At 39.7% G+C, this 23,486-nt stretch overlaps 1 protein-coding gene across 2 annotated transcripts in view; it reads right to left on the bottom strand.

The window, feature by feature from the left end:
* TDRD7 (tudor domain containing 7) overlaps positions 1–23,486 on the bottom strand; it is a 69,921-nt gene that overhangs the window by 12,615 nt on the left and 33,820 nt on the right. For both annotated transcript variants that reach the window (XM_019729177.3, XM_074330747.2), the window contains 5 exons: positions 22,575–22,761; positions 11,459–11,570; positions 9,227–9,429; positions 8,094–8,228; positions 6,274–6,360 (listed from right to left, as the gene is read on the bottom strand). In XM_019729177.3, the coding sequence (XP_019584736.3) occupies positions 6,274–6,360; positions 8,094–8,228; positions 9,227–9,429; positions 11,459–11,570; positions 22,575–22,761 (724 nt within the window). The remainder of the gene's footprint in view (positions 1–6,273; positions 6,361–8,093; positions 8,229–9,226; positions 9,430–11,458; positions 11,571–22,574; positions 22,762–23,486) is intronic.

The following is a 23,486-nucleotide window of genomic DNA, read 5'->3' on the forward strand; positions in this document are numbered from 1 at the left end:
CATCTAGTTGTTAATTCATTTCATCAGTAATAATCACTAAACTAATAATTAGTAAAATTCATAAATACAGTAATATTGACTGTTTTCAATTCTAGGACACTGTTGATACATTATTGTTGATTATAAGATGCAGTCTGTTCTCCAAAATATTAAAATGTGAGGGGGAAAAAACTACTGTGTTTTAGTAATGAGGAAATAAAGACTGGAGCGAATTCAGAGACAGAATTTTCCTTGTAGTATTTTTTCTACTACAGCATTGTCAGAAAACCTAACGATAATTTTTATCATCTGTCCTACCTAAAAAATTGAAACAGAGAAAAGTCACAAAGAGGTAAAATAAGTCCAGCTAATAATTCAAGTAATAAGTCACCGAGTCAACGCAATAATTACCTATTTGTGATCAAATGGCAACATCACACTGTAAGATACTGAGTGCACCTTTAAATGCCCCCCGTTTTCCTCAGTAAGCCACTGTGATATTTGCCATCACTAAACATAGTTACGTTGACCAGAGCCCCATGGAGATGGTGATCCGGGCAGGGACTTTATGCTGACAACTGCGCTAACCGCCACCTGAAGAATGGTGGCGCATTCAATGTGGTAACTGCCAAGAAGAACTGGGCCACTCTTGGCTAGGAGTCAGATATGTGAAAGTAAAGCCTTTTTCTACTGCCCCAGATAATGCTTTATTAATATAACTGCATAATTTTTTAATCTCTTAAGATATAATAAACACAGTACTATGGGGCAATAGTTTAAAATGTATTTATTTATTCAAATATATGTATATTAAACATATATTTGGTATGGATGGCATATATTCAATGCTTATTATATCCAGGCATAACTGGGCCACAGAGATATACTCCCCATCTCAAAGAGCTCCCAGTCTCGTGAGAGATGACACAAATATGTAATCATAATATAATGCAGTAAGGATAGTAATAAAGTTATACATGGGGTACTATGAGAACATGGAGGAAGGGTACCTTGACCCAGCCAGGAAGTAGATATTAGGACAAGATTTCAGGAGGAAGAAATGCCTAGAATTGGTATTTTTCTTCAAATTTACTTTTTTTCTTATTTTAGTATAATATCTCCATTATAGAAAATGTACTTAAAAGAATGATATAAAAATCACTTGTAATCTATTATAGATTACAATTATCCTTCTAGTTGTTTATTCATGCATCTACAAAAAATAGATTTACAAAAATTATAACATATTAGTATATACTATTTCATAAATTGACTACTTTTTACCCAATGTCTCAAAAATATTTCATGTTATTAATCTTCTACACCATTTTAAGGTTACATAAGTCTATCATATAGATATATTGTGACTTATCTAACAAACCCTTTGGCTGAATAATTTAAATTGTGTAAATTTTTGTCCCTTTAAGAAATAATCATATTTATTGAACATTTGTATTTCCTTTTTCACAAACTTGAATTTAATAAGTTTCACAAATTGATGTCCTTCAGAGCTGGACCTTAAATGATGAATGGGAGTAAACCAGATTGGTAGGAATCTAGTAAGGGGCTAATCTGGACATTTCAAACGGGAGAGGACGGGCAAAGACACATACAAGGTCTGACAATTAAGTTTGTGAACTTGCCACCGTGCGCTTACATGGGCAGCACTGTACAAACAGCTTGGTAAGTTTCATAACCGTGGCATATCAGTGTCTCACAGCTGTGTTCGTGTCGACATGTGGCGGTGTCATACTGAGTGGTGTTCATTATTGTTGTTGCGTGTTTCTGTGTGCAGTCTCGATAATGTCTGAACTTGAATTAGAGCAACGAACAAACATTAAATTTCTTGTTCAACTTGGCAAGAACGGAAGTGAAATCAGGGACATGTTAGTCCAAGTTTATGGAGATAATGCCATGAAGAAAACGGCAGTGTACAAATGGATTAAATGTTTGTCTGACGGGAGAGAACACGTCACTGATGAAGGAAGGTCAGGGTTGCCAGTAACAAGCAGAACTGACAAAAACATTGCAAAAATTCGTCAAAATCATCAGCTGACTGTGAGAAGCATAGCAGACCAAGTAAACATCGATAGAGAAATAGTTAGGAAAATCTTAACTGAAAATCTTGGCACAAGAAAGGTGTGTGCAGAAATGGTCCCGAAGGAGTTCACCGATGAACAAAAGCAAAGGAGAGTTGAAGTTTGCCAAGACCTTTTGATGAGGCAAGATGATGTTTTGGGCTATGTTATCACTGGTGATGAAACATGGGTGTACCAATACGATGCTGAAACAAAGCGTCAAAGTGTACAATGGAAATCATCCAATTATCCAAGACCAAAAAAGTTCCGTCAGTCCAAATAAAGAGTCAAAATGATGTTGCTAACCTTTTTTGATATTAGACGGATTATTCATTATGAATTTGTACCAACTGTTTGACAAACAGTTAACCAAGTTTACTATTTGGAAGTGTTGAAAAGGCTGCATGAAAAAGTTAGACAACCTGAACTTTTTGCCAACAATTCATAGCTCTTGAATCACAACAATGCATCAGCTCACACAGAACTGTTTATGGGGGAGTTTTTAGCCAGTAAACAAATAACTGCATTGGAACACCCTCCCTACTCATCTGATCTGGCCCCCAATGGCTTCTTTCTTTACCCAAAGATAAAGGAAATATTGAACGGAAGACATTTTGATGACATTCAGGATATCAAGGGTAATACAATGACAGCTCTGATGGCCATTCCAGAAAAAGAGTTCCAAAATTACTTTGAAGGGTGGAATAGGTGCTGGCGTCAGTGCATAGCTTCCCAAGGGGAGTACTTCGAAGGTGACTGTAGTGATATTCAGCAATGAGGTATGTAGCACTTTTTCTAGGATGAGTTTACGAACTTAACTGTCACACCTCGTATATTTCTTACAGGTGGGGTCTACAAGCATTTTGGTTATGTTGGAACATAAAATGTGAGATGCAGGGCAAGGCAAGAGATGGGGCTGGGAGCCAGGCAAAGGCAAGGTCTTGGAGCCAGACATTGTGTCTTAAAGAACTTAGACTTTCCCTTGTAGATAAGAAGAAGCCAATGTCAAGTCTTAAGTAAAAGAATGAGATGGTCAGCTTTAGAGGAAGCCATGTACTGTTGTTGGTGGTAAGACTGGGTGAGGGTTTTGGAATCAAATAGATTCAGTTTTAAATTTCAGCTCTCCCACTTTCTAGCTGAATGACTCTCCTCAGTAAGAATGGGGATAACAGGGTTTTGTGAAGATTACATGAGATCACTCATGTTTAGAAAAACAAGATTTAGTGTCTGGGAAACAGCCTCATTGAAAGTTGAACACATTATTATTTACTATGATTTGCACTTTGGGTTGCTCCCTCTAGTGGGGTGGTATTGGAGGACGACAGAGGAAAGGTAAAGGAACCAGTTGGCATGGTACTGCAGGGATCTAGACAAGAAATGACAAGGCTGTAAAACTGGCAGGGTGAGGTGATCAGTTGCACTGGGGGCTGAGAAAGATTAAGGAGTCAAAGATACTTCCTAAGGAACAGCTTGAGTGACTGCATGAACGGAGGCACCACCAACATACACGCACACGAGGAAGACAAGGATGGGAAAGATCATTCTGATTTCAGACACGTAGAGCTTGGGGAGTTGTGAGATGGACCATTAGGCTGGGCTTTTTGCCTGAATCTGAAGCTCATCAAGGGCTGGAAAATGAATTTAGGACACATTAGGACTGAGACGATAACTGAAACTATGAGATGGGATTGCCTAGAGGGAAGCAGAGGCTGAAGAGAGTGGTGAGTCAGGATAGAACTTGGGGACACTGACACTTCCGTGGTAAGGTTTAGGGGGAGACTTGGGTGGAAAACAAGAGAAAGAGCACCATAAGGAAAATTAGGAGGATTTGGTAACATGGTTGCCTAATGAGAAGACAATTTCAAGTTTAAACACTGTTAGGTGCAGCAAAGAGGTCTGATAAAATAAGACCGGGAAATACTAATTAGATTGTGCAATTAAGGTGCTGTTGCAAGAACAGGCTCTCTGATGGAATGCAGGCAGAAGTCAAACAGCAGTGGCTGAGGACTGACTGAAGTTGGTATAGAAAAGTGAATGCAGATCACTCAGGATGTGTTTGGAGGAGGAGTGATGGCAGGGAGAGTGATGGCCATGGAATAGATTTGGCTGGATGTATGGAATAAGTTCAAAATGTATAGGCACCAAATGAAGCTTGGACATGTCAAGAAGAAATACATTGTTTAAACAAAGAATCTGCTTTTCATTAATCATTTTTCCTTCCTTAGCTTTCTACGCATCAATAAAAGAATGAACACTTTTGCTACTTCAAAGGTAGACAACACACAATTCGATAGTAGTAAAAGTAATACTAGATATTTATATAAAGTATTTGAGCATATACTGGAAAGGTATTATTGCCAAAAAAGTATAACCTGATTCTACACATGAAGAAACTCAAGTTGAGAGACACTCTACAAAATACTGTCACTCTGCAAAAGGCCACAAACAACAAAGAAAGGCAGAGCAACTACCAGGCTGGAGGAAAGTGAGAAGACATGAAACTAAATACAACTTGGGATCCTGGACCAGAAAAAGGACATTTGAGGGACAATCTGAGAAATGTTAAGTTCTGCAGATAAGTTAATATTATATTGATGTTAATTTCCTGGTTTTGATATTGGTTACTCAAGATGTTAACACTGTCAGTAAGGGGCATATGGGAACTCTGAACTATTTTGCAACTCTGTGAAAGTCTAAAATTATTTCAAAATAAAAGTTAAAAAATAAGTATTTGTGCCCTTATACACTAAACACCACAGAGCTTTAAATTTTTAATAATGCCATGTTCTTTTTAACGAGTCATGTTTTTGAAGTTTATAGCTAAGCAGACAACTCTTGGTCATACAACCCCAGATCTCAGCCTTCTGACACATATTCACATTAATAACAACAACAATTCAAAATTGCTCCTTTTGTTAAAACGGACATGACCAAATTTTATTTAAATAAAAGGAAAATCAGTATAATTAAGTTATCAAAATATTGCTATGCAGTATTTAAAAATCATTAAAGCAATGGTTCTTACTTTCCTAGGGTTGGCTTCTTTGAGAATCTTATGAAAATTATGGATACTCCCCCACCCCTAAAATACATAATATACACACACACTCTGCAAGGGTCCTTGGAAGTGGAGGTCCTTGCACCTAGATTAAAATCTTCTGAAACAAAGGAAAAACAGAAAAAAATAAAATAAAATCAAGCCCAAACTTGCAGTTTTAGCAATTGAATAAACTAGATATCAAAAAAAGAAGGAAAGAAAAAACAGTAACCAGAAAAATTAAAAACCCACTTTTGAAAACATTATAGAAATATATGATAAAATATAACAAGCTTCCTTTCAAATTCATAACTTAACTTGCAAGAAAATAAGACAATTATTAGGGACTGGAAATAGAGGTGTATGTGAACACTGAAGCCCAAGTCGACCTGGGCAGGAGGGAGGGAGGGTCTGAGACTCTCTCAAGGAGCCAGAACTCTCAAAAGGCTACAGCCTCAGTGAAAGGGTCAATTTGGAGAGCAATTAGGCAATACTTAGCAAAATTGAAGCTATGCATCCCTACACTCAGAAATGCCATTCCTACATACGAGTGAGTATGCACCCTGGGGGATATGCGCAGCAAGGCTCATGGTAGCACTGTTTATAACAAAAAATTAGGAACAATCTAAATATCCTCAGGAGAAGAGAGTTATAATGTTTGCATATTCATACACCGTTACATCATACAGCAGTGAAAACAACTGAACTAGAGCTGCACACGTCAACGTGGATGAATCTCACAAAGAAGAAATGACAAAGCATGTCGCAGAAGAACCAATACATTTTACTATTTACATACATTTTTAAAACATTCATTCATAGAGTTATACTTTATTCATTTTTTTACTATAGTCTATATACATATTCATTTCTATATTTCCACTACCTGTACATGAAAATATATAGATAGTAAAACTGTGTGTGTATAGATACACACATAATAAAAGTATAAAGAAACAAATAGGAATGAGCAACACCAAAGTCAGCAGGCAGCCCCCCAGGGTGGGAGTAGAAGAAAGGGGATACAGACGGGGAACGTCGACCCTATCTGTCATGTTTTATTTCTCAAACTGGCGATGAGCATGTGGGTGCTTATTCCATTTTTTAAGACCTTGTTTGTACACCTGAAATAGTTCATAATAAGTTAAAAAAAAAAAAAAGTCAAGTGACTGATTTTACCTCTACTCGTAACCATTTTCCTTTGCAATGGAAGAGGCAGATTTTCCCACAGAAGGGTACGGAAACGAAGTATTCCGAGGTCATGTGCTGCAAAACAGAATGGCACGACACTTTTATTACTCTGAGCCAAGAGCATATTGCTACAGCATCAGACACACATCGCTGTGTCACAGGCCAGCTGTTTCACCCATATGTAATCAGTGGAGGCAGGGCCTGTCCTGAGGATTACAGAACGTCTGCCTTGTGCCTCATCCACGTGTGGATGGCAGTGAGCCACTCTCCTTCCCGGCACATGGCTCATAAATCAGTCCTGTTAAAATGTCTAAAAATGTGAGTGTGGAGGTCAGTATGATTCATCTAGGCACTGGCACCATCAGTTAAACACAAAGAGGGAGGACGAATCCGACAAAGAAGAGCAGAGCCTGGATGCAAGTGAGCAGGTTGGGCTACCTGTCCATAAGGCCTCTTCTTCTTACCTTTTACCATTTAGATTAAAAGATAAGATTTTAATTCCAAAACAAAAGAAATGTTAACAACACAAATGTGGGTATCAGCGCCAGTGAAAGGCCAACACTTCATGGCTGTAGGTCTTTATCCTCCTCTTCTGGTGTAGCCTGAAGCTGGGGGGCTGCTGTGGTCTCTTCCCTTCCGGGTGAATGTCTGCACTCTTGCTACAGGTAACGTCTCCACTTGGGCTACAAGGGCACTCGGGACTATCGAGAGTGCTTTTCACCACAGGTTATAAGCACATGCATGCAAATGAGTCACTGGAGTCGGTTTCTCAGGGTGTCTCAGATTTTTCCAAGATAGACTAGGAAATCAAACTTAAGTAATGACCTTGAGATACATACATCCACGACATCTGTGACAGAAAGAGGTAAAGCTATAGATCTAATGCCTCAGTTCTAGGCTGGGGTCTGAATACAGACTGAACCTTATTCAGCAAATACTTTGGAACCCTGTTCTATATGAGACACCAGATTAGGTACCACAGTGCCGACATGAATTAGGTACTTGTCAGTACCTGATAAAGCTCGGTGTCTGCCCTCAACAAGCCTGCACTCCAGTCAGGCAAGTAAGTCCTTAAACAGCTATTATAAAATGCAGGGCTGCATAAGTGCTACAAGGTGCTCAGTGTGCTCAGGTTAGAGGCAACGGTTCACTTCCCGGGATGAGGGGGTCAGGGCTGAAGTGACATTAGAGTTTAGTCACTTGGAAACCACAGCATATTCTGCATTATGACGACAATGTCCTAAGGGAGGTAAGAAAATCACCTTGGAACCTTAAAACAAAACCTCTACATATCCTACGTCAGAAAAGAATTAAAGGGTAAGGAGCGCATTTAATAAATTGGAATTGTAGAACCACATCTACCAAGGCGGTAGGTTAGCGAGCCCGGGAGTGATGCCTCCGAAGTTTTATCCTCCCTACATCCCATGCTTCCCTCTTTGCCTGAGGCAGAGGAGCCAGCTGGCTCTAGCGGACGGACAGACGCACCGCAGCTGCCCTGCAGGATCATGAACTGCACCTTGTAAACAGCAAACCTACCAGCTGCTGAGCGCTCACTATGTGCCAGGCACGGTGCTAAGCGGCCTCGTGACCTCTCCTCATGACAGTCCTATGGGTACACACTCTTACTATCCTCACTTTACAACGCAGAAACCAGTGCGTTCTTTTTGCTTTGTTTTGTTTTAAATTATGCAGTCTGTGGCTCTTACCCATTATTCTAGAAATTCTACCTCAAACTATTCAAAAGTTAGTGACCACTCTTATTTGCAATTTTAGGACTAACTCTAGAGGGGGACGATGCCCCGCCATACCTTACAATGGAAGTAGTCCTCTGTCTTATGCAGAAGGTCGTTGAGTTTGTTCAGACCCTTGCAAGGCACCTGGCAGTAGAGTGTGCCATCAGAGCAAATATTAGTCACTTTGACATTTGTGTACATTGCATCAACCTGGAACGAACAAAGGACACATCAGATGCCTGGGAACACAGCACAGCTATTACCTACCCAATGGGTATCTGCCTAAATATGTTCTTACAAGTCTTTGCACTTTAAATCCTCTGAGCTGGAGGATAGATAGGAAAGAATGAGATTCATGACTCCAATGGGAGAAACTAGTTTAGATACCTCTTTCCAAAAGGAAGATCAGATATCATTTGTGTCGGGCACAAAGTAGACATTTTGCATACACTTATTTATTACCACTTTGCATTATCTCAAAGGCTGAAAATATCCTTAACCTCATTTTCTCCCCATTAATGTAGAAAAAGAATTTTTACATAAAACATATTTTTGCAATATTAACAGAAATGATAAAAAAACACTCTCACCAAATCAACCCCATTATCAGCCTACTTTCTAATCTGTATCCATAGGCTACATAAATTTTAGTAATTTTAAAAACCTGTAATCATAGTCAAGGTTTAATTTTAACCATTTTTAGTCAGATCATAATATAAAGACAATTCACTACTGCTCTACTTATTAAAACAAACATTTTACCAATGTTACTATGAAGCCTTTAAAATGATCATTTTTAACATCTCATTCTATCATTTAGAGCGGCTGCCCTATAATTTATTGAAAGGTTTCCTTCTTTGTGGATATCTACGTTCTTCACATTTTAAAAATGTTAAAGGTAATAATTTAATAAACATCTTTATTAATCTAATGTTCCCTTCTTTTGCATTATCCTCCCCTATTATCTTTGAAAAATAATTTCATATGAAATTAATATATGCTCATTGTAAAACCTGGAAAATAAAAAAATCCAATTACTATTTATGTTTTGGCATTTTTTTCCATTCCTGCACCTCCCGCCCCCTTTTTCTCAATATGTATGTAATCTGTCTCTCTGTAGCGTTAGCTTAAAATTTATAACATTCTTTCCTGATAACTTTCTTTCCTACAATATGTGTGATAGATGACAGCAGTGGTCACAGTGGTACCTGAAGGTGAACCTCTAGTGACTTGTCACATATGGCCTTTAAGCAGGTGGCATTAATATTGATATCATCTTCTCCTGATGTATCGTACAGAATAACAAGTGGAATATCAGCTTTTTCAAGTATTTCCACTGCAAAGATCTTTCCACAAGTTAATGATTCAACCACCTTCACTAAACCAGGATCATCACTTAGAACTTCCAACCCTGAAAAATATTGAATATTTAAATTTGTACTTAATTAGCAGAATCATGCTAAGATGGATAGATAGATTGTATTTATTTTGGCTATTAATTACAACTATGAATCTACTACAAAATTCTTAAATTTTATAGGAAAGCTTTGTTTTAAAATCTTCTTTATATAACCCACCCTTTGGTTTTAAGACATATATTATAATGTGAATGCCCTTTTGAATGGTTACACTAGGCAGGCAATCTTAAAACAAGAAGAAAAACTGATCATCAATCAGAATTTCTACCTTAGGAGAAATAGCCTTCACTTTATATACAAGCACATATTTAACACAAAAAGACTAATACATATAAAAGCTATCAATCATGTTGCCAGTCATGTATTTGTAATGTTCTTCCTAAAAATATAGCTTTGATTTTTTTCATTTTCTAGTTAAATATACACAGTTATTTCTTTCTTATAAAATGAACACACATTCATTGTAAATTTAGACATCCACCCTTTCTTTCTTTCTTTCTTCTTTCTTTGTTTTTTTCTTTCTTTCTTTCTTTCAGTACACCACAATGACCCTGAAGATACCAAATAATTTTCTGATTTATCAAAGAAGGATCAGCGTTTAACGTAACATGGTATTAGGTGAATTTAGTATGATATTGGGTGAATTTTACTGTCTAATTGTTCTTTAAATTCTTTGAAAATTGTAATTCCATGTCTCATATATATGACAACTCTCAGTCAATCTATTAAACCAATTAAAACTAGCTCATCATTTCTCCAATGGTACTATAAGGCCATTGCTGTATTTCCCCCTTTTAGTCCATAAGCAAAACCTCAGACTCCCACTGAGCTACCTCTCTCTCTTTCCTCCCTCCCTCCCTCCCTCCCTCCCTCCCTCCCTCCCTCCCTCCCTCCCTCCCTCCCTCCCTTCTTCCCTTCCTTCTTTCTTTATTTTTAAGTGTGTTTTTCCAGGACCCATCAGCTCCAAGTCAAGCAGTTGTTTCATTCTAGTTGTGGAGGGCGCAGCTCACAGTGCCCCATGTGGGGATAGAACCGGCAACCTTATTGTTAAGAGCACTGCACTCTAACCAACTGAGCCAACCAGCCGCCCCACCTTTCTCTCACTCTTTTTCTGTTCTCCCGACACATAAGTGTGTCGCTTTTATCAAATCTTTCATTTCACCATCCCAAATCTTGTCCTATGTTCTTGATATGTTCTTTTCGAAACCAACTCCTACAGGTTTGTAACAGGCTTTCAAAATTACTTGAGATTTATCTCACCGATAGAGCCAAACCCAGCTCCTCTGACAAAAAGATTTATCCCTGCTTGAAAGGAGGTCTTTCTTCACAGGGCTAATTTTCATGACAGAATCTGGATCACTTTCTGAATTGAGCTCAGGCTCTCCTGGCGTGATGCACACACATTTCAATGCCTTTCTTCCTCACTAATATGGCCACTAGAACGCCTCCGGACTTTCAGATTATCCCTACAATGTCACTCTCACACACCTGCATTCCTTATGCTTCTTCGAGAAGGAAAGGAAGGAACAGTGATACATCGACTGTGCCCGAGACCACACATGACCTGTAGCCCAGCTCACGCTTGGGCGCCTGAGGGTGTGTTACTTGGTAACAAGGAGCACCCACAGAGCCCATCTCAGTGGGAACGAAGCTGGTTGTCACTTCACAATATGTCAAACAACATGACTTAAACTGATCGAATCCCACGATACAGGGCCTCTAGCAGTTGTTACTAGGGCAGTTAGAACAACAACGAAAAAAAACCCTTTAAGATAGCAAATAGACATTTATAATAAAATGTAATATATTACATATGTTATATATAAAAATATAGCAAAAACATTGTAACAGTATTATAATGATCACATCTTATAAAGACCACATTAGACATGAATTTATACCTTTCAAGAAATAACCCATTATAAAACCTTGAGATACTTAGCATATTTTAGGATTTAACCAAAAGTACACTGGTGATAATGTATCAAAATGGAAAGAGCTTTAAAAAGAAGTTCCTCTTACCTGCTAGCTTACACTTTGTAGCTTGGAATGAGAGTGAACAGAACTTGGGGTTTAATTTGTACGCTTTGCTCTTTTCAACATTTTCACTAAATCCATAGTCAACATAGCATACCTAATAATAACAAAAACAACAATATTTAGGTTCAAATAAAAGTCTTTATCCTCCATTCTTAAAAAATCACTTGGTGCACTTAATTGGTTCCAGTTTATTCCATAGTCGTCATGTTAAGTGGCGCTACACTGCCCGGGAAATGCCAGGAGAGGTGCCTCCGACTTAGCCCAGAAGAGAAAGGCTGGGCTGGGAAGAGGGAAGCGGAGCTCCTGACCCCCAGGCCCCACTCTTCCACTGCGCCATTGTCAACGGCGAGAGAAGGGAAGGCTGCTGAACTCGCCGCCTCGCTGCCCAGCAGCACGCCTGTCTGGCTCTGCAGCCCTGACTGCTGCACCCTCCCATTCACAGTAACGCCTGCCTCGCCTCATTCCTTTTGATTTACACACTTCCACTAAGGACTGGCAGCCTCAAGCAGCAGGATTTGTTTCTAGAGAGCGTCAGTCGGGTGGCACTTATCAGATTCTAAATCCCCAAAGCAGCACGTGCGATGGCTGCTCTCGGCTATTATGCTTCCAGGGACTGAGATGCTTTCTGCCAATGACAACAATGAGGTCATGGCTGGATAACATTGAATTCTGTACTGTAAAAGCAGATACTTTCTGCTTCTGTTTTTGTTTTCTTCAGGGTGTTAAGACAGGTTAGGCCTTCATGCAGCTCAGTACATAAAAGGCCTGGGTACGGCCGGACAGAGTTCTGTGTGTACAGAAACCTGCACAGCACTGCCTCACCATCAGCACAGATAAATAAGATCCTGGATATTATTTTTAAAGTATTAATAAAACCTTCATTTGAAAAGGAATAAAGACTTTTTTGAGAAAAATAAAATCTGAAAACATTAAGCTGTGGTTTAGACAGATAACTAAGAATCTGAGGGAAAGTGGTGAATACCTAGTGTGCTTCTCTAATTAAAGTAGATGATGGTTATTACAAAAACAAAACCACAACAAAATCCAGGGCAAAGGGATAGCAAAGAAAGATCAAGTAACAGAGAGTCCTACGTTCTGCAGGAAAACAAAATTCACAGCTTCTTAGTACCTTGGTTACAGTATTAAACATACAAAACAAAAATTCTCTCCAGCAGAGAATCGAAGGGGAAAAAGGGCAGAGACCACTAACACCTCTCCCTGATCACCGATAACTGGGCTGGTGCGGTGTGTGTATCCCACATGGGAAAGGCTCATCAATGAGAGTCCGTATCTTAACTCAATGCTGCCTGAGGCCTGTCTCTGGCAGAGTCCCCGTGTCAGGCAGCCAGCCGTTTCAGCAGACAGGTCCTCTGCTCCAGTCCCAAATCAGCACCTGTTCTTCCTTCCCACAACCTCAGGATTCAGGCAGCTTTTGTTTCCTTTCAGAGCTACCACCACCTACAACTTGGATTGTGCTCTTCCCAGACTTAAAGTGGCGATAACATGATCCGACAACAGGACACAACATGTAAAATCATGATTTCTGGGAAATTTAGAATATATTTCCTAGCACGAAGAGACTAAAGAGTAACTGCTCTAAACTCTTCAAAGGGTTTGTAACAAATGTTTGGAGCTTGTTTTCTTTTTTTTTTTGAATCAGGATACCATATATTTACATGGCAGCTGAAGTTTATGAAACGGATCACCCAATTTGGCTCTCACCACAATGTGCCCTGCGTCCTTTGCTCTCTTCAGTAGTCGTAAGCAGTGCTTCTCTCTAATGGCCTAGGACCAGCACGAGGAGGCTCATAAATCCTGGCAACAGGCCCCAGTCAATTCCTGGGTCTCTGGCACCACCAAGTGGCGGGAGGTCTCCCAGTTACCTGAGTAATGTGGGTGTGGGTCAGGCCAACCTTAGGGGGTGTACCCAGGTTCCTGTTACTTACACTCACCAAGGTCTGTGGAAAGCAAGGAGGGAATCAGTACTCGCTGCCAGGCATGGCATCGTTCAAGAGAAACAAGACTTGCCAATTAGCTGAGGTTTCCCCATATAAAGGGAAAATTTCATCCCTGTCTGATTCATGGGCATGTGCGGAACAAGATCAGGCCAGAACTGCTACAACTACTGCTGTCTTACAAGCTTACTACTACTGTACAATATGCCAAGCTACCCTTTTTATTCCTAATACCAGCCTACAGCTCTCAGCTGGTCGCCCCTCCTTTATGAAACACTTTCTTGTTCTGGTTTCCATGACACTGCCTTCTTGGTTTTCTTTCTCCTTTGGCCATTCTTACAGTCTTCTCTGCTCCTCTTATGCCCACTATCTAAATCCTGGCACACTTCAGAGCCTGGTTCCAGGTCCCCTTATCCTTTCTATGGGTATTCTTTCTCTAAGCGATCTTATCTGGCCCCATGACTTCAGGTAGCGCCTATATGCTGATGCCTCCCACCTGATATTTCTCCAGTCCTGACTTCTCCCTGAGCTCCAAGCTCATCCATGTGAAATGTGACAGCTAGTCTCATACCTAAGAGGGCCTACAAATTCTTGATTCTCCTATAATCTGGTTCTTCTCCCTGACTTGCCAATTTCAATAAAGGGCACCATTCTCCACCCAGTTGCTCAATTCCCAAACCCAGCAGCCATCCTGAATCTTCTTTCTTACCTTCCACATCCAGTGAACTAGTGTCCTGGCAGTTCTACCTCCAAATCCATCCTGAATGTGCCCTATTACTTCTGTTTCCGCTACTGCCACCCTAATTCAGCTCACAAGCTGCTGGCTATTGCAGTAGCTAACTGGTCTTACTTTCCCTCTTTGCCCTACTACAATCCATTCCCCACACAGGTACTGGAACAATTTTTGGCGCAAATAAACCAGAGCACATCTCCCTGCTTATTTTCCATTACAGTTATTTTCTATTACAGCACTGTGGCTATTTCCTTCACTGTACTTAAATTGTCTCATTTATTTCTTGTGTACTTACTTGCTCATTATCTGTCTTTTTTTCACTAGAATATGATAAGCTTCTTAAGAACAAGGACTGGTCTGTCTTGTCCCCCACCCCAGAATAGTGAAAAAAAAAAAGAATGAAAAGTACTCGTATGTCAAGCAGATGATGGTAGCATCTGAGTTTACAGGTAAGGAATCAGAGAAGTTAAATATCTTTTCCAAAGCCACACAGCTGGAAATGGCAGAGCTGGGACTTGGACTCAGGTTTAAATGACTCCAGAGCTTAAACTACCATAGTAGAGGCAAGGAAGAAAGGAGACACACGTGCTTTTTGTCCTATAGGTTTCAGACTGGGAGACAGCCTTGTGGAATATTTGCTTTATTTATTGCAAACACGGTTGCACTGTTAATGTGTCACTAGAGTTTGTGTATAGTTCATTTCTTCATAAGAAATCTCTATGCCTTCAAATAGTTTTAAGTTCTGTTGAACTTTCTAAAAGCAGGAGAATGGCCGGGAAGTAGAAGTTTATCCAGGAACGCTTGGGGCAGTTATCCCCTATCCACTAGAGGCCACTCAGGTTTCTCAGTGAGCAGAAAGCAGTGATGGGGTCCTAATGACCTAGATAGACTTCCTGGCCCTGCTACCCTAAGGTTTCTGAAATGTGCTAACCTGCCCTCACCACCCTTTGCCCCAGCGCCATCTCTCTTCCTGGGGTCCTGACCTTCCACTGAGGGGCACTCTGGCTTTGGTTCTGGTACCCTTTCTCAAACATTTCTCATCCCCACTCCTTCAAACACACCTGTGTTAAAGGTTGGCCCCTCTGTGGTTTTCTTTCCAGAGGAGATGCCAGCGAGGACATGTGATGTCCCCAGGAAAGGGCATTCCAGCTACAGAGAAGGGAAAGCTAAGGAGAGTCCTTGGGGGCCAAAATCTCAGACTATAAATCATTTAGTCCAACTCCTTTGCTTAGCAGGCCCAGGGGAATGGAGGGACTTGACCAGGGCACACAACCATTAAACAGGCAGAGTCGGGACTAGCACCCGAGCTGCTAATTGCACTGTGCTCTCTGCTGGCCAGTTAGCAACTTGGTCCTTAGCTTTTTCAGATTTGTTTTTTCAAACTTTATCCAAGAACAATTTACATTGAATTTAAAAAATGCCCATTTAAAGTATAGTTTGATGGGTGTTGACAAAGGTAGATACCCACATAATCACCATAATCAAGATAATAGAGGCTGAGGGGACAACACATAACACGGCTCAACCCAACGCTCACGGCAGAGACCTTGGAGAAAAGACTGAGGGAAGAAGGCTGAAAACGGTGGTTTAAGCCCTCACTGCCGCAGAGAACAGAAGAAACCTTAGGCACTGAGACTAGCTGCCCCCTCTGGACCCTCTCAGAGCTCACCCCGCCCCCACCTGCCCGGTGCTAGAAGCGGAACAGTAGCAGTGTCAGATCAAAAGAACAGAATATTTGCAGTTCTGAGAATTGTGGTCCTCAGACACAGATTCACAGCCCAACTAGTTCCCGCAAAGGAGAGGGAGCTGTGGAAGCAGGACCAGCTGTGGTGGTGGTCGCCACCATTGCTCTGGGCCACCTCTCACAACCCTCCCCACCCCTGACCCCACCTATCTCGGCGGATCCCTGCAGGAGTAAACAGAACTGCTGAAACATACGGGCTCTAAATCTGGTGCAGGAAGAGCTTTGGAACTTTAGAAGCTCTCCACATCCCCACACGGAGGCTGCACCCCATGACCCAGGCGAACTGTTTAAAGAGGAGAAACCCACCTTCTAGGGAATTGCCCCACTGTGTGAGAAGCTGGAATAGTGCAGAGAAAATATAACACTACTGTGCATGAGAGAATAAAAGGCTGCAGTCGGAGAGAAAATAAAACATTCTACCAACACCTACTGGAAAACAAAAGAAAGACCTCTTTCTATCAACCTGTTGCAGAACCCACTCCTGTAGATGCCTAGAAAGAGAAATAATAAATCATTCATTGCCATGAATAACCAAAGCAACAAGACAGCTCAGAAAGAAAATGAAGTCTCCAGAAGATGAACTTAAAGACATGGAAATATGTGATTTAAATGACAGAGAATTCAAGGTTGCAGTTCTTAAAAAACTCAATGAGAAGCAAGAAAACACAGACAGGCAGTTTAATGAACTCAAGAACACAATCAAAAAACAAAATGAACATTTTACCAAAGAGATTGAAATTTTAAAAAAGAACCAAATAAAATTTCTGGAGATTAAGAACTCAATAAATGAAATGAAGAATGAAACAGCCAGCTTAGGTAGTAGAGTTGACCAGATGGGGGAAAGAATCAGTGACATCGAAGATAGAAATCTGGAAATGACATGGATGGAAGAAGAAAGAGACTTGAGACTTAAAAGAAACGAAAGAACTCTACAAGAACTTTCTGACTCCATCAGAAAGAGCAATATAAGAATAATAGGCATACCAGAAGAAGAAAGAAAGAAGGGAACATAGAGTATATTCAAACAAATAGTCAACGAGAACTTCCCAAACTTGTGGAAAGAAATGGATCCTCGAATCCAAGAAGCAAATAGAACACTTAATTACCTCAACCCCAACAGGCCTTCTCCAAGGCACATAGTATTGAAGCTGTCAAAAATTAACGACAAAGAAAGAATCCTCAAGACAGCCAGGGAAAAGAAGACGGTAACCTACAAAGGAAAGCCCATTAGATTATCAGCAGATTTTTCAGCAGAAACTCTACAAGCCAGGAGGGAGTGGAACCAAATATTCAAACCATTGAAAGAGAGAAATTATGAGCCAAGAATAATATATCCAGCAAAGATTCCCTTCAGATATGAAGGAGGAATAAAGACCTTTCCAGACATACAGAAGCTGAGGGTATTTTCTAACACACGACCTGCACTACAAGAAATACTGAAGGAGACTATTTGACCAACATAAATAGGGATAATTTGTGACAACCAAAACATAAAAGGGGGGAGAATAAAGGCCTGAACCAGAATATGGGAATGGAAAAAGTAAGCATGCTGAAGAAAATGGAATACTCTAAATATGAAACTTTCTTTTACATAAACTTAATGGTAACCACTTGAAAAAAATCCAGAACTGAAATATATAATGTAATAAAAGAAGAAAGAGGGAAAAATCACAGAACACCACCACACAGAAATAACAGACAACACTAAAAAGGCAAAGAAATAATGGAGCCACAGTCTTACCAGAAAACCAAAGATAGAATGATAGGAAATCCTCATATATCAATAATCACCCTAAATGTAAATGGACTAAACTCACTAATAAAAAGGCACAGAGTAGCAGATTGGATAAAAAAAAACGAAACCCAACCATATGCTGCCTCCAAGAGACACATCTCAGCTACAAGGACAAACATAGACTCAAAGTGAAATGGTGGAAATTGACACTCCAAGCAAATGGTACCTAGAGAAATCATCTGTAGCCATACTTACATCAGATGAAGCAGACTTCAGGATAAAAAGGTAACAAGAGACAATGATGGACATTTCGTAACGATAAAGGGGACTACACAACAAGAAGACATAACAGTCATCAATATTTATGACCCCAATCAGGGTAGACAATAGAAAAAATTAACGTGACAAAGAGCTGGTTCTATGAAAAGATTAATAAAATTGACAAACCCTTGGCTAGACTCACTATGATAAAAAGAGAAAAGACACTAATAAACAAAATCAGAAATGAAAGAGGGGAAGTTACCACAGATGCCAAGCATCATCCAAGAATACACTGAAGGACTATGTGCCACCAAATTCAATAACCTAGAAGAAATGGACAAGTTCTTAGAAACATATGGCCTTCCTAGGCTGAATCATGAAGAATTGGAAAATCTAAATAGACCGGTCACCAGTAAGAAAATTGAATCAGTCATCTGAAACCTTCCCAAAAGCAAAAGTCCGAGACCAGATGGCTTCACTAGTGAATTCTACCAAACCTTCAAAGAGGATCTAATACCTGTGCTACTCAAACTCTTCCAAAAAACTGAATTAGAGACTATACTCTCTAACTCATTTTATGAGGCCAACATTACCCTGATACAAAAACCTGGTAAGGACAGCACAAAAAAAGAAAACTATAGACCAATATCTCTGATGAATACAGATGCAAAAATCCTAAACAAAATTCTAGCGAATCGAATGCAAGAAAGCATTAAAAAGAGTATTCATCACGACCAAGTGGGGTTCATCCCAGCGGCACCAGGATGGTTCAATATATGCAAATCCATCAATGTGATATATCACATAAGCAAAATAAAGGGCAAAAATCAAATGATTACATCAATTGATGCAGAAAAAGTGTTTGACAAGACACAACATCCATTTATGATTAAAACACTTAATAAAATAGGTATAGAAGGAAAATACCTTAACATAATAAAGGCCATCTATGACAAACCCTCAGCTAATCTCATAATTACGGTGAAAAACTGAAGCCCTTTGCTCTATGTTCAGGAACACGACAGGGCTCTCCCCTATCACCTCTGCTTTTCAACAGTGTTGGAAGTCCTTGCCAGAGCAATCAGGCAAGAGAAAGAAATAAAAGGCATCCAAATTGGGAATGAAGAAGTTAAACTGTCACTCTTTGCAGATGACATGATGCTATATATAGAAAATCCTAAAGACTCCACCAAGAAGTTATTAAAAACAATCAACGAATACAGTCAAGTTGCCGGCTACAAAATCAACGTACAAAAGTCCATTGTATTCTTATATACTAACAATGAAATCTCAGAAAAAAGAAATTTAAAAAAAAAACAGTTCCTTTTGCAATTGCAACAAAAAGAATAAAATACCTAGGAATAAACTTAACCAAGGATGTGAAAGACCTACATGCTAAAAACTATATTTTTAAAAGAAATTGTAGAAGACACAAAGAAATGGAAAGACATTCTGTGCTCATGGACTGGAAGAATCAACATAGTTAAAATGGCCGTATTACCTAAAGCAATAAACAGATTTAATGCAATCCCCATCAAAATCCCAATGGCATTTTTTAAAGAAATAGAACAAAAAAATTATCGGATTTGTATGGAACCACAAAAGACCCTGAATAGCCAAAACAATCTTAAGAAAAAAGAACAATGCCGGAGGTATCACACTCCCTAACTTTAGCTTGTATTACAGGGCTACAATAATCAAAACAGCATGGTACGGCCAGAAAAACAGACACACAGACCAATGGAATAGAACTGAGAACCCAGAAATAAAGCCACATAAATATGGACAGATAATTTTTGACAAAGAAGCAAAAAACATACAATGGAGAAAAGACAGCCTCTTCAAAAAATGGTGCTGGGAGAACTGGAAAGCCACATGCAAAAGAATGAAACTGGATTGCTATCTGTCATCATATACCAAAATTAATTCAAAATGGAGCAAAGACCTACGCATAAGACCTGAAACAATAAACTGCAAAGAAGAAAACATAGGTACTAAACTTACGGACCTTGGTTCAAAGAGCATTTTATGAATTTGACTCCAAAGGCAAGGAAAGTAGAAGGTAAAATAAATGAATGGGACTATATGAAACTTAAAAGCTTCTGCACAGCAAAAGAAACCATCGACAAAATAAAGAGGAAACCAACTGAATGGGAGAAGATTTTTGCAAACAGCGCCTCCAATAAGGGGCTAATATCCAAAATATACAAGGAACGCATACAACTCAACAAAAAACAAACAACCCAATTGAAAAATGGGCAGAGTACCTGAAGAGACATTTCTCCAAAAAGGACATACAAATGGCAAATAGACATATGAAAAAATGCTCAACATCACTAATCATCAGAGAAATGCAAATCAAAACCACAATGAGATATCACCTCACCCCAGTCAGAATGGCTATCATCAACAAGACAAATAGTAACAAATGTTGGAGAGGCTGTGGAGAAAAATGAACCCTCATACACTGTTGGTGGGAATGCAGACTGGTGCAGCCGTTATGGAAGGCAGTGTGGAGGTTCCTCAAAGAATTACGAATAGAATTGCCATATGACCCAGCAATCCCTCTCCTGGGTATCTACCCAAAAAATCTGAAAACATTTATCCATAAAGACACGTGTGCTCCGATGTTCATTGCAGCTTTATTTATGGTGGCCAAGACATGGAAACAACCAAAATGTCCTTCGATAGATAAATGGATAAAGAAGTTGTGGTATATATACACAATGGAATACTATTCGGTGGTAAGAAAAGATGAAATAGTACCATTTGTGACAATATGGATGGATCTTGAGATTATAATGCTAAGCAAAATAAGTCAGACAGAAAAAGTAGAGAACCATATGATTTCACTGATATGTGGTATATAAAACTGAAAGCAATAAAAGAACAAGATAAACAAATGAAGGAAAAACTCATAGACATAGACAATAGGTTAGGGGTTACCAAAGGGTAAGGGGGATGGGGGCTCTAGAAGAGGGTAAACGGGGTCTAATATATGGTGATGGAAAGAGAACTGATTCTGGGTGGTGAACACACAATGTGAGATACAGATAATGTATTATAGAATTGTACACCTGAAATCTATGTAACTTTACCAACAATTGTCACCCCAATAAACTTCAATTTAAAAAAATAAAAAATAAATTAAAAAAAAAAGATAATAGACCACATCTTTTCCCAAAACTTCCCTCTTGCCCCTCCTTTTGCAATTAACTTCCCTCTACCTCCTGTCCCAGGCAACTACTGATCTGATTCTATCACTACAGCTACACTTTATCTGTTCTTATATGGAATCACTCAGTGTAACTCTTTTGTGTCAGGTTTCTTTCTCTTGATAGTCTGTGAGATATTATCCATGTGATTGAGTTTTCAGTAGTTCATGCCTTTTTACTGTCGAACAGTACTTCATGATATGGATAAACTATAACGTGTTTATACATTCACCTGCTGGTGAACATTTGGGTTGCTTCCAATTTGGGACTATTATTATAAAAACAAAGCTGCTACAAATGTGTGTAAAAGCCTTTTTGTGGACCTATGTTTTCTCTTGTGCATATACTTAAGGGTCATATACTTAAGTATTTAACTTTATAAGAAAACTCCCAAACTGGTAGCCAATTTTCAGATTTTTCAAGTCAGATCAAATTGCTTAAAAGTTTTATCTTCGTAGGTTTGCTTACGGAATTTCCTAAATTTCTCTGTGACTGGGTGGCAGCGCCTCTCCTACTGAACAAACTGGGTAAGAAACAGCAAGCAACCCTTTCTCACCTCCTGATGTTGTGCTTGAAGGCAGGGGTGTCAGGAGAGAGTACCCGATTGACTTAAGCCTGGGTTCAGGAATGGTTATTTGCACTTAGTGACACAAGAGAGATTGTTTGCCAGGGGCTGACACTGGCACAAGGGGCAGCTTTTATTTTTTAAATTTTTTAAAATTTATTTTTCAATTACAGTTGATGTACAATATCATATTAGTTTCAGGAACAAGTTTTATATTATGGAACAGAGGCCACAGAAACAGAAAATCTAGATAAAACTGTGCCTTGCGGGAGAGAGAGTTCCAGGTCTCGGTCTCTGCACTGAGGGAAAGAAGAGGCGGCGGGACAGAGGTGAGCAGCAGGAATATGGCCAAGTCGGGAAGTCCTGGGGCCTGCGGGTGAAGGAGATGGTGCAAGAGCTCTCTGACCTTTCCAAGATGACCCAGAGGCCAAGACTCAGAGCATGTCCCAGGCCCTGTTTGGGGGTCTCCTCAGGTGACTGCAGAAGAGGGCGGAGGAAGGTCCTCTACTCTGACTGTGTCGCTTCCCTCGCTCCAAAGTACTGATCTTGACCAAAAGCCCACAGAGCGCTGATCAGTATTTATTACATGTTCCCCAGGAATGGGAATAAAGGGCTCTTCCTGATTGCATACTGGGCTATGGATACTCCCAGGGAGGAGAATTTTGTTTTCTTTCTTTCCTTTTTTGTTAACTGAATCTCTGAGATACCGTAACTACCACTGACTCAAAAGCTGACAGTGATCATCTTGTATAGATATTATCTTTTCAGCTGGAGAAAACTAGATACACTTTATGCATTGTGTCCTTAGGATACACTACGAGAAGCAACATTTTATTCGAAAATTTATGTGCTTGTCTTTATAATGCTATGACAAAGTAAACAGAGCTTGCCTTTATTTTGTTCTCTTCTATTGAGATGATCTGTGCCCGTAACCAGGCGTCCTCCTCGGCATTTACGGCCAGCAATTGCCCAACATGCACAGACTGGACTGGTGTGACGGACGAGTTCTTACTGTAATACTCCTTCATCTCATCTTCCATTAACTCCTGAGCAGCAGAATAGTCCTTGCCCACATACCTGAATTAGTTACAGGGAGAGAACACAAATGAAGCAACGCAGAAGGAGGCAATCTACAGGAATTCATTAACGTTACTGCTTTTCTACTGCCACCTTTGGTTCCAGTCTCAGACTTGTTTATATCAACAGGGAGGACAACATGTGTTTAGCAACATTTGTATCTTGATAAAGAAAAATATAATATTGCGGAGCTGATGCAAAAAGAAATAAGGTCCAGTGCACCACAGAACAGATCAAATGCCGGACAATCCAGCAGCTGCAGAGTCTTTGGGAGGTTGAGGCTGAGAAAAGACTCCAGGGAAGGGAAGGGGAAGGGAGGGAAAGGAAGGGAAGGGAAGAAGACTTGATGGAAAATGGAGACACTGATGGAGACCAGATAAGCAGAGTCAACTTAAGATTCTGACTAAGGCTGCTGCAGATCTTTGCAGATTATACTGGAAGAACATCTAGTTGACAGTTTTGCCTTAACTAAGGCTGGGTCTGAACAAAGCTCAAGCTCTGAAAACCAAAGAAATTTTACTAAAGAAAAACAAAGACTTAAACACATTAAACACAACTGTGACCACCTCTCCCTAACTTACTGAACAAATCTGAACACATTAAAACGAAATATAGAGTTCTGACACCCTTAAAAGAGATAACGTGTCCTAGCTAAATGCCTCTTAAATTGTATGCTTTCTAAGAAGTACTTTTTCAGGTTATTTCCTATCTCTTTCTACAATTTC

This window comes from Rhinolophus sinicus, chromosome 16, assembly GCF_057876585.1.
Source record: "Rhinolophus sinicus isolate RSI-liver-muscle chromosome 16, RSI-T2T, whole genome shotgun sequence".
Classification (NCBI taxonomy): Eukaryota; Metazoa; Chordata; class Mammalia; order Chiroptera; family Rhinolophidae; genus Rhinolophus; species Rhinolophus sinicus.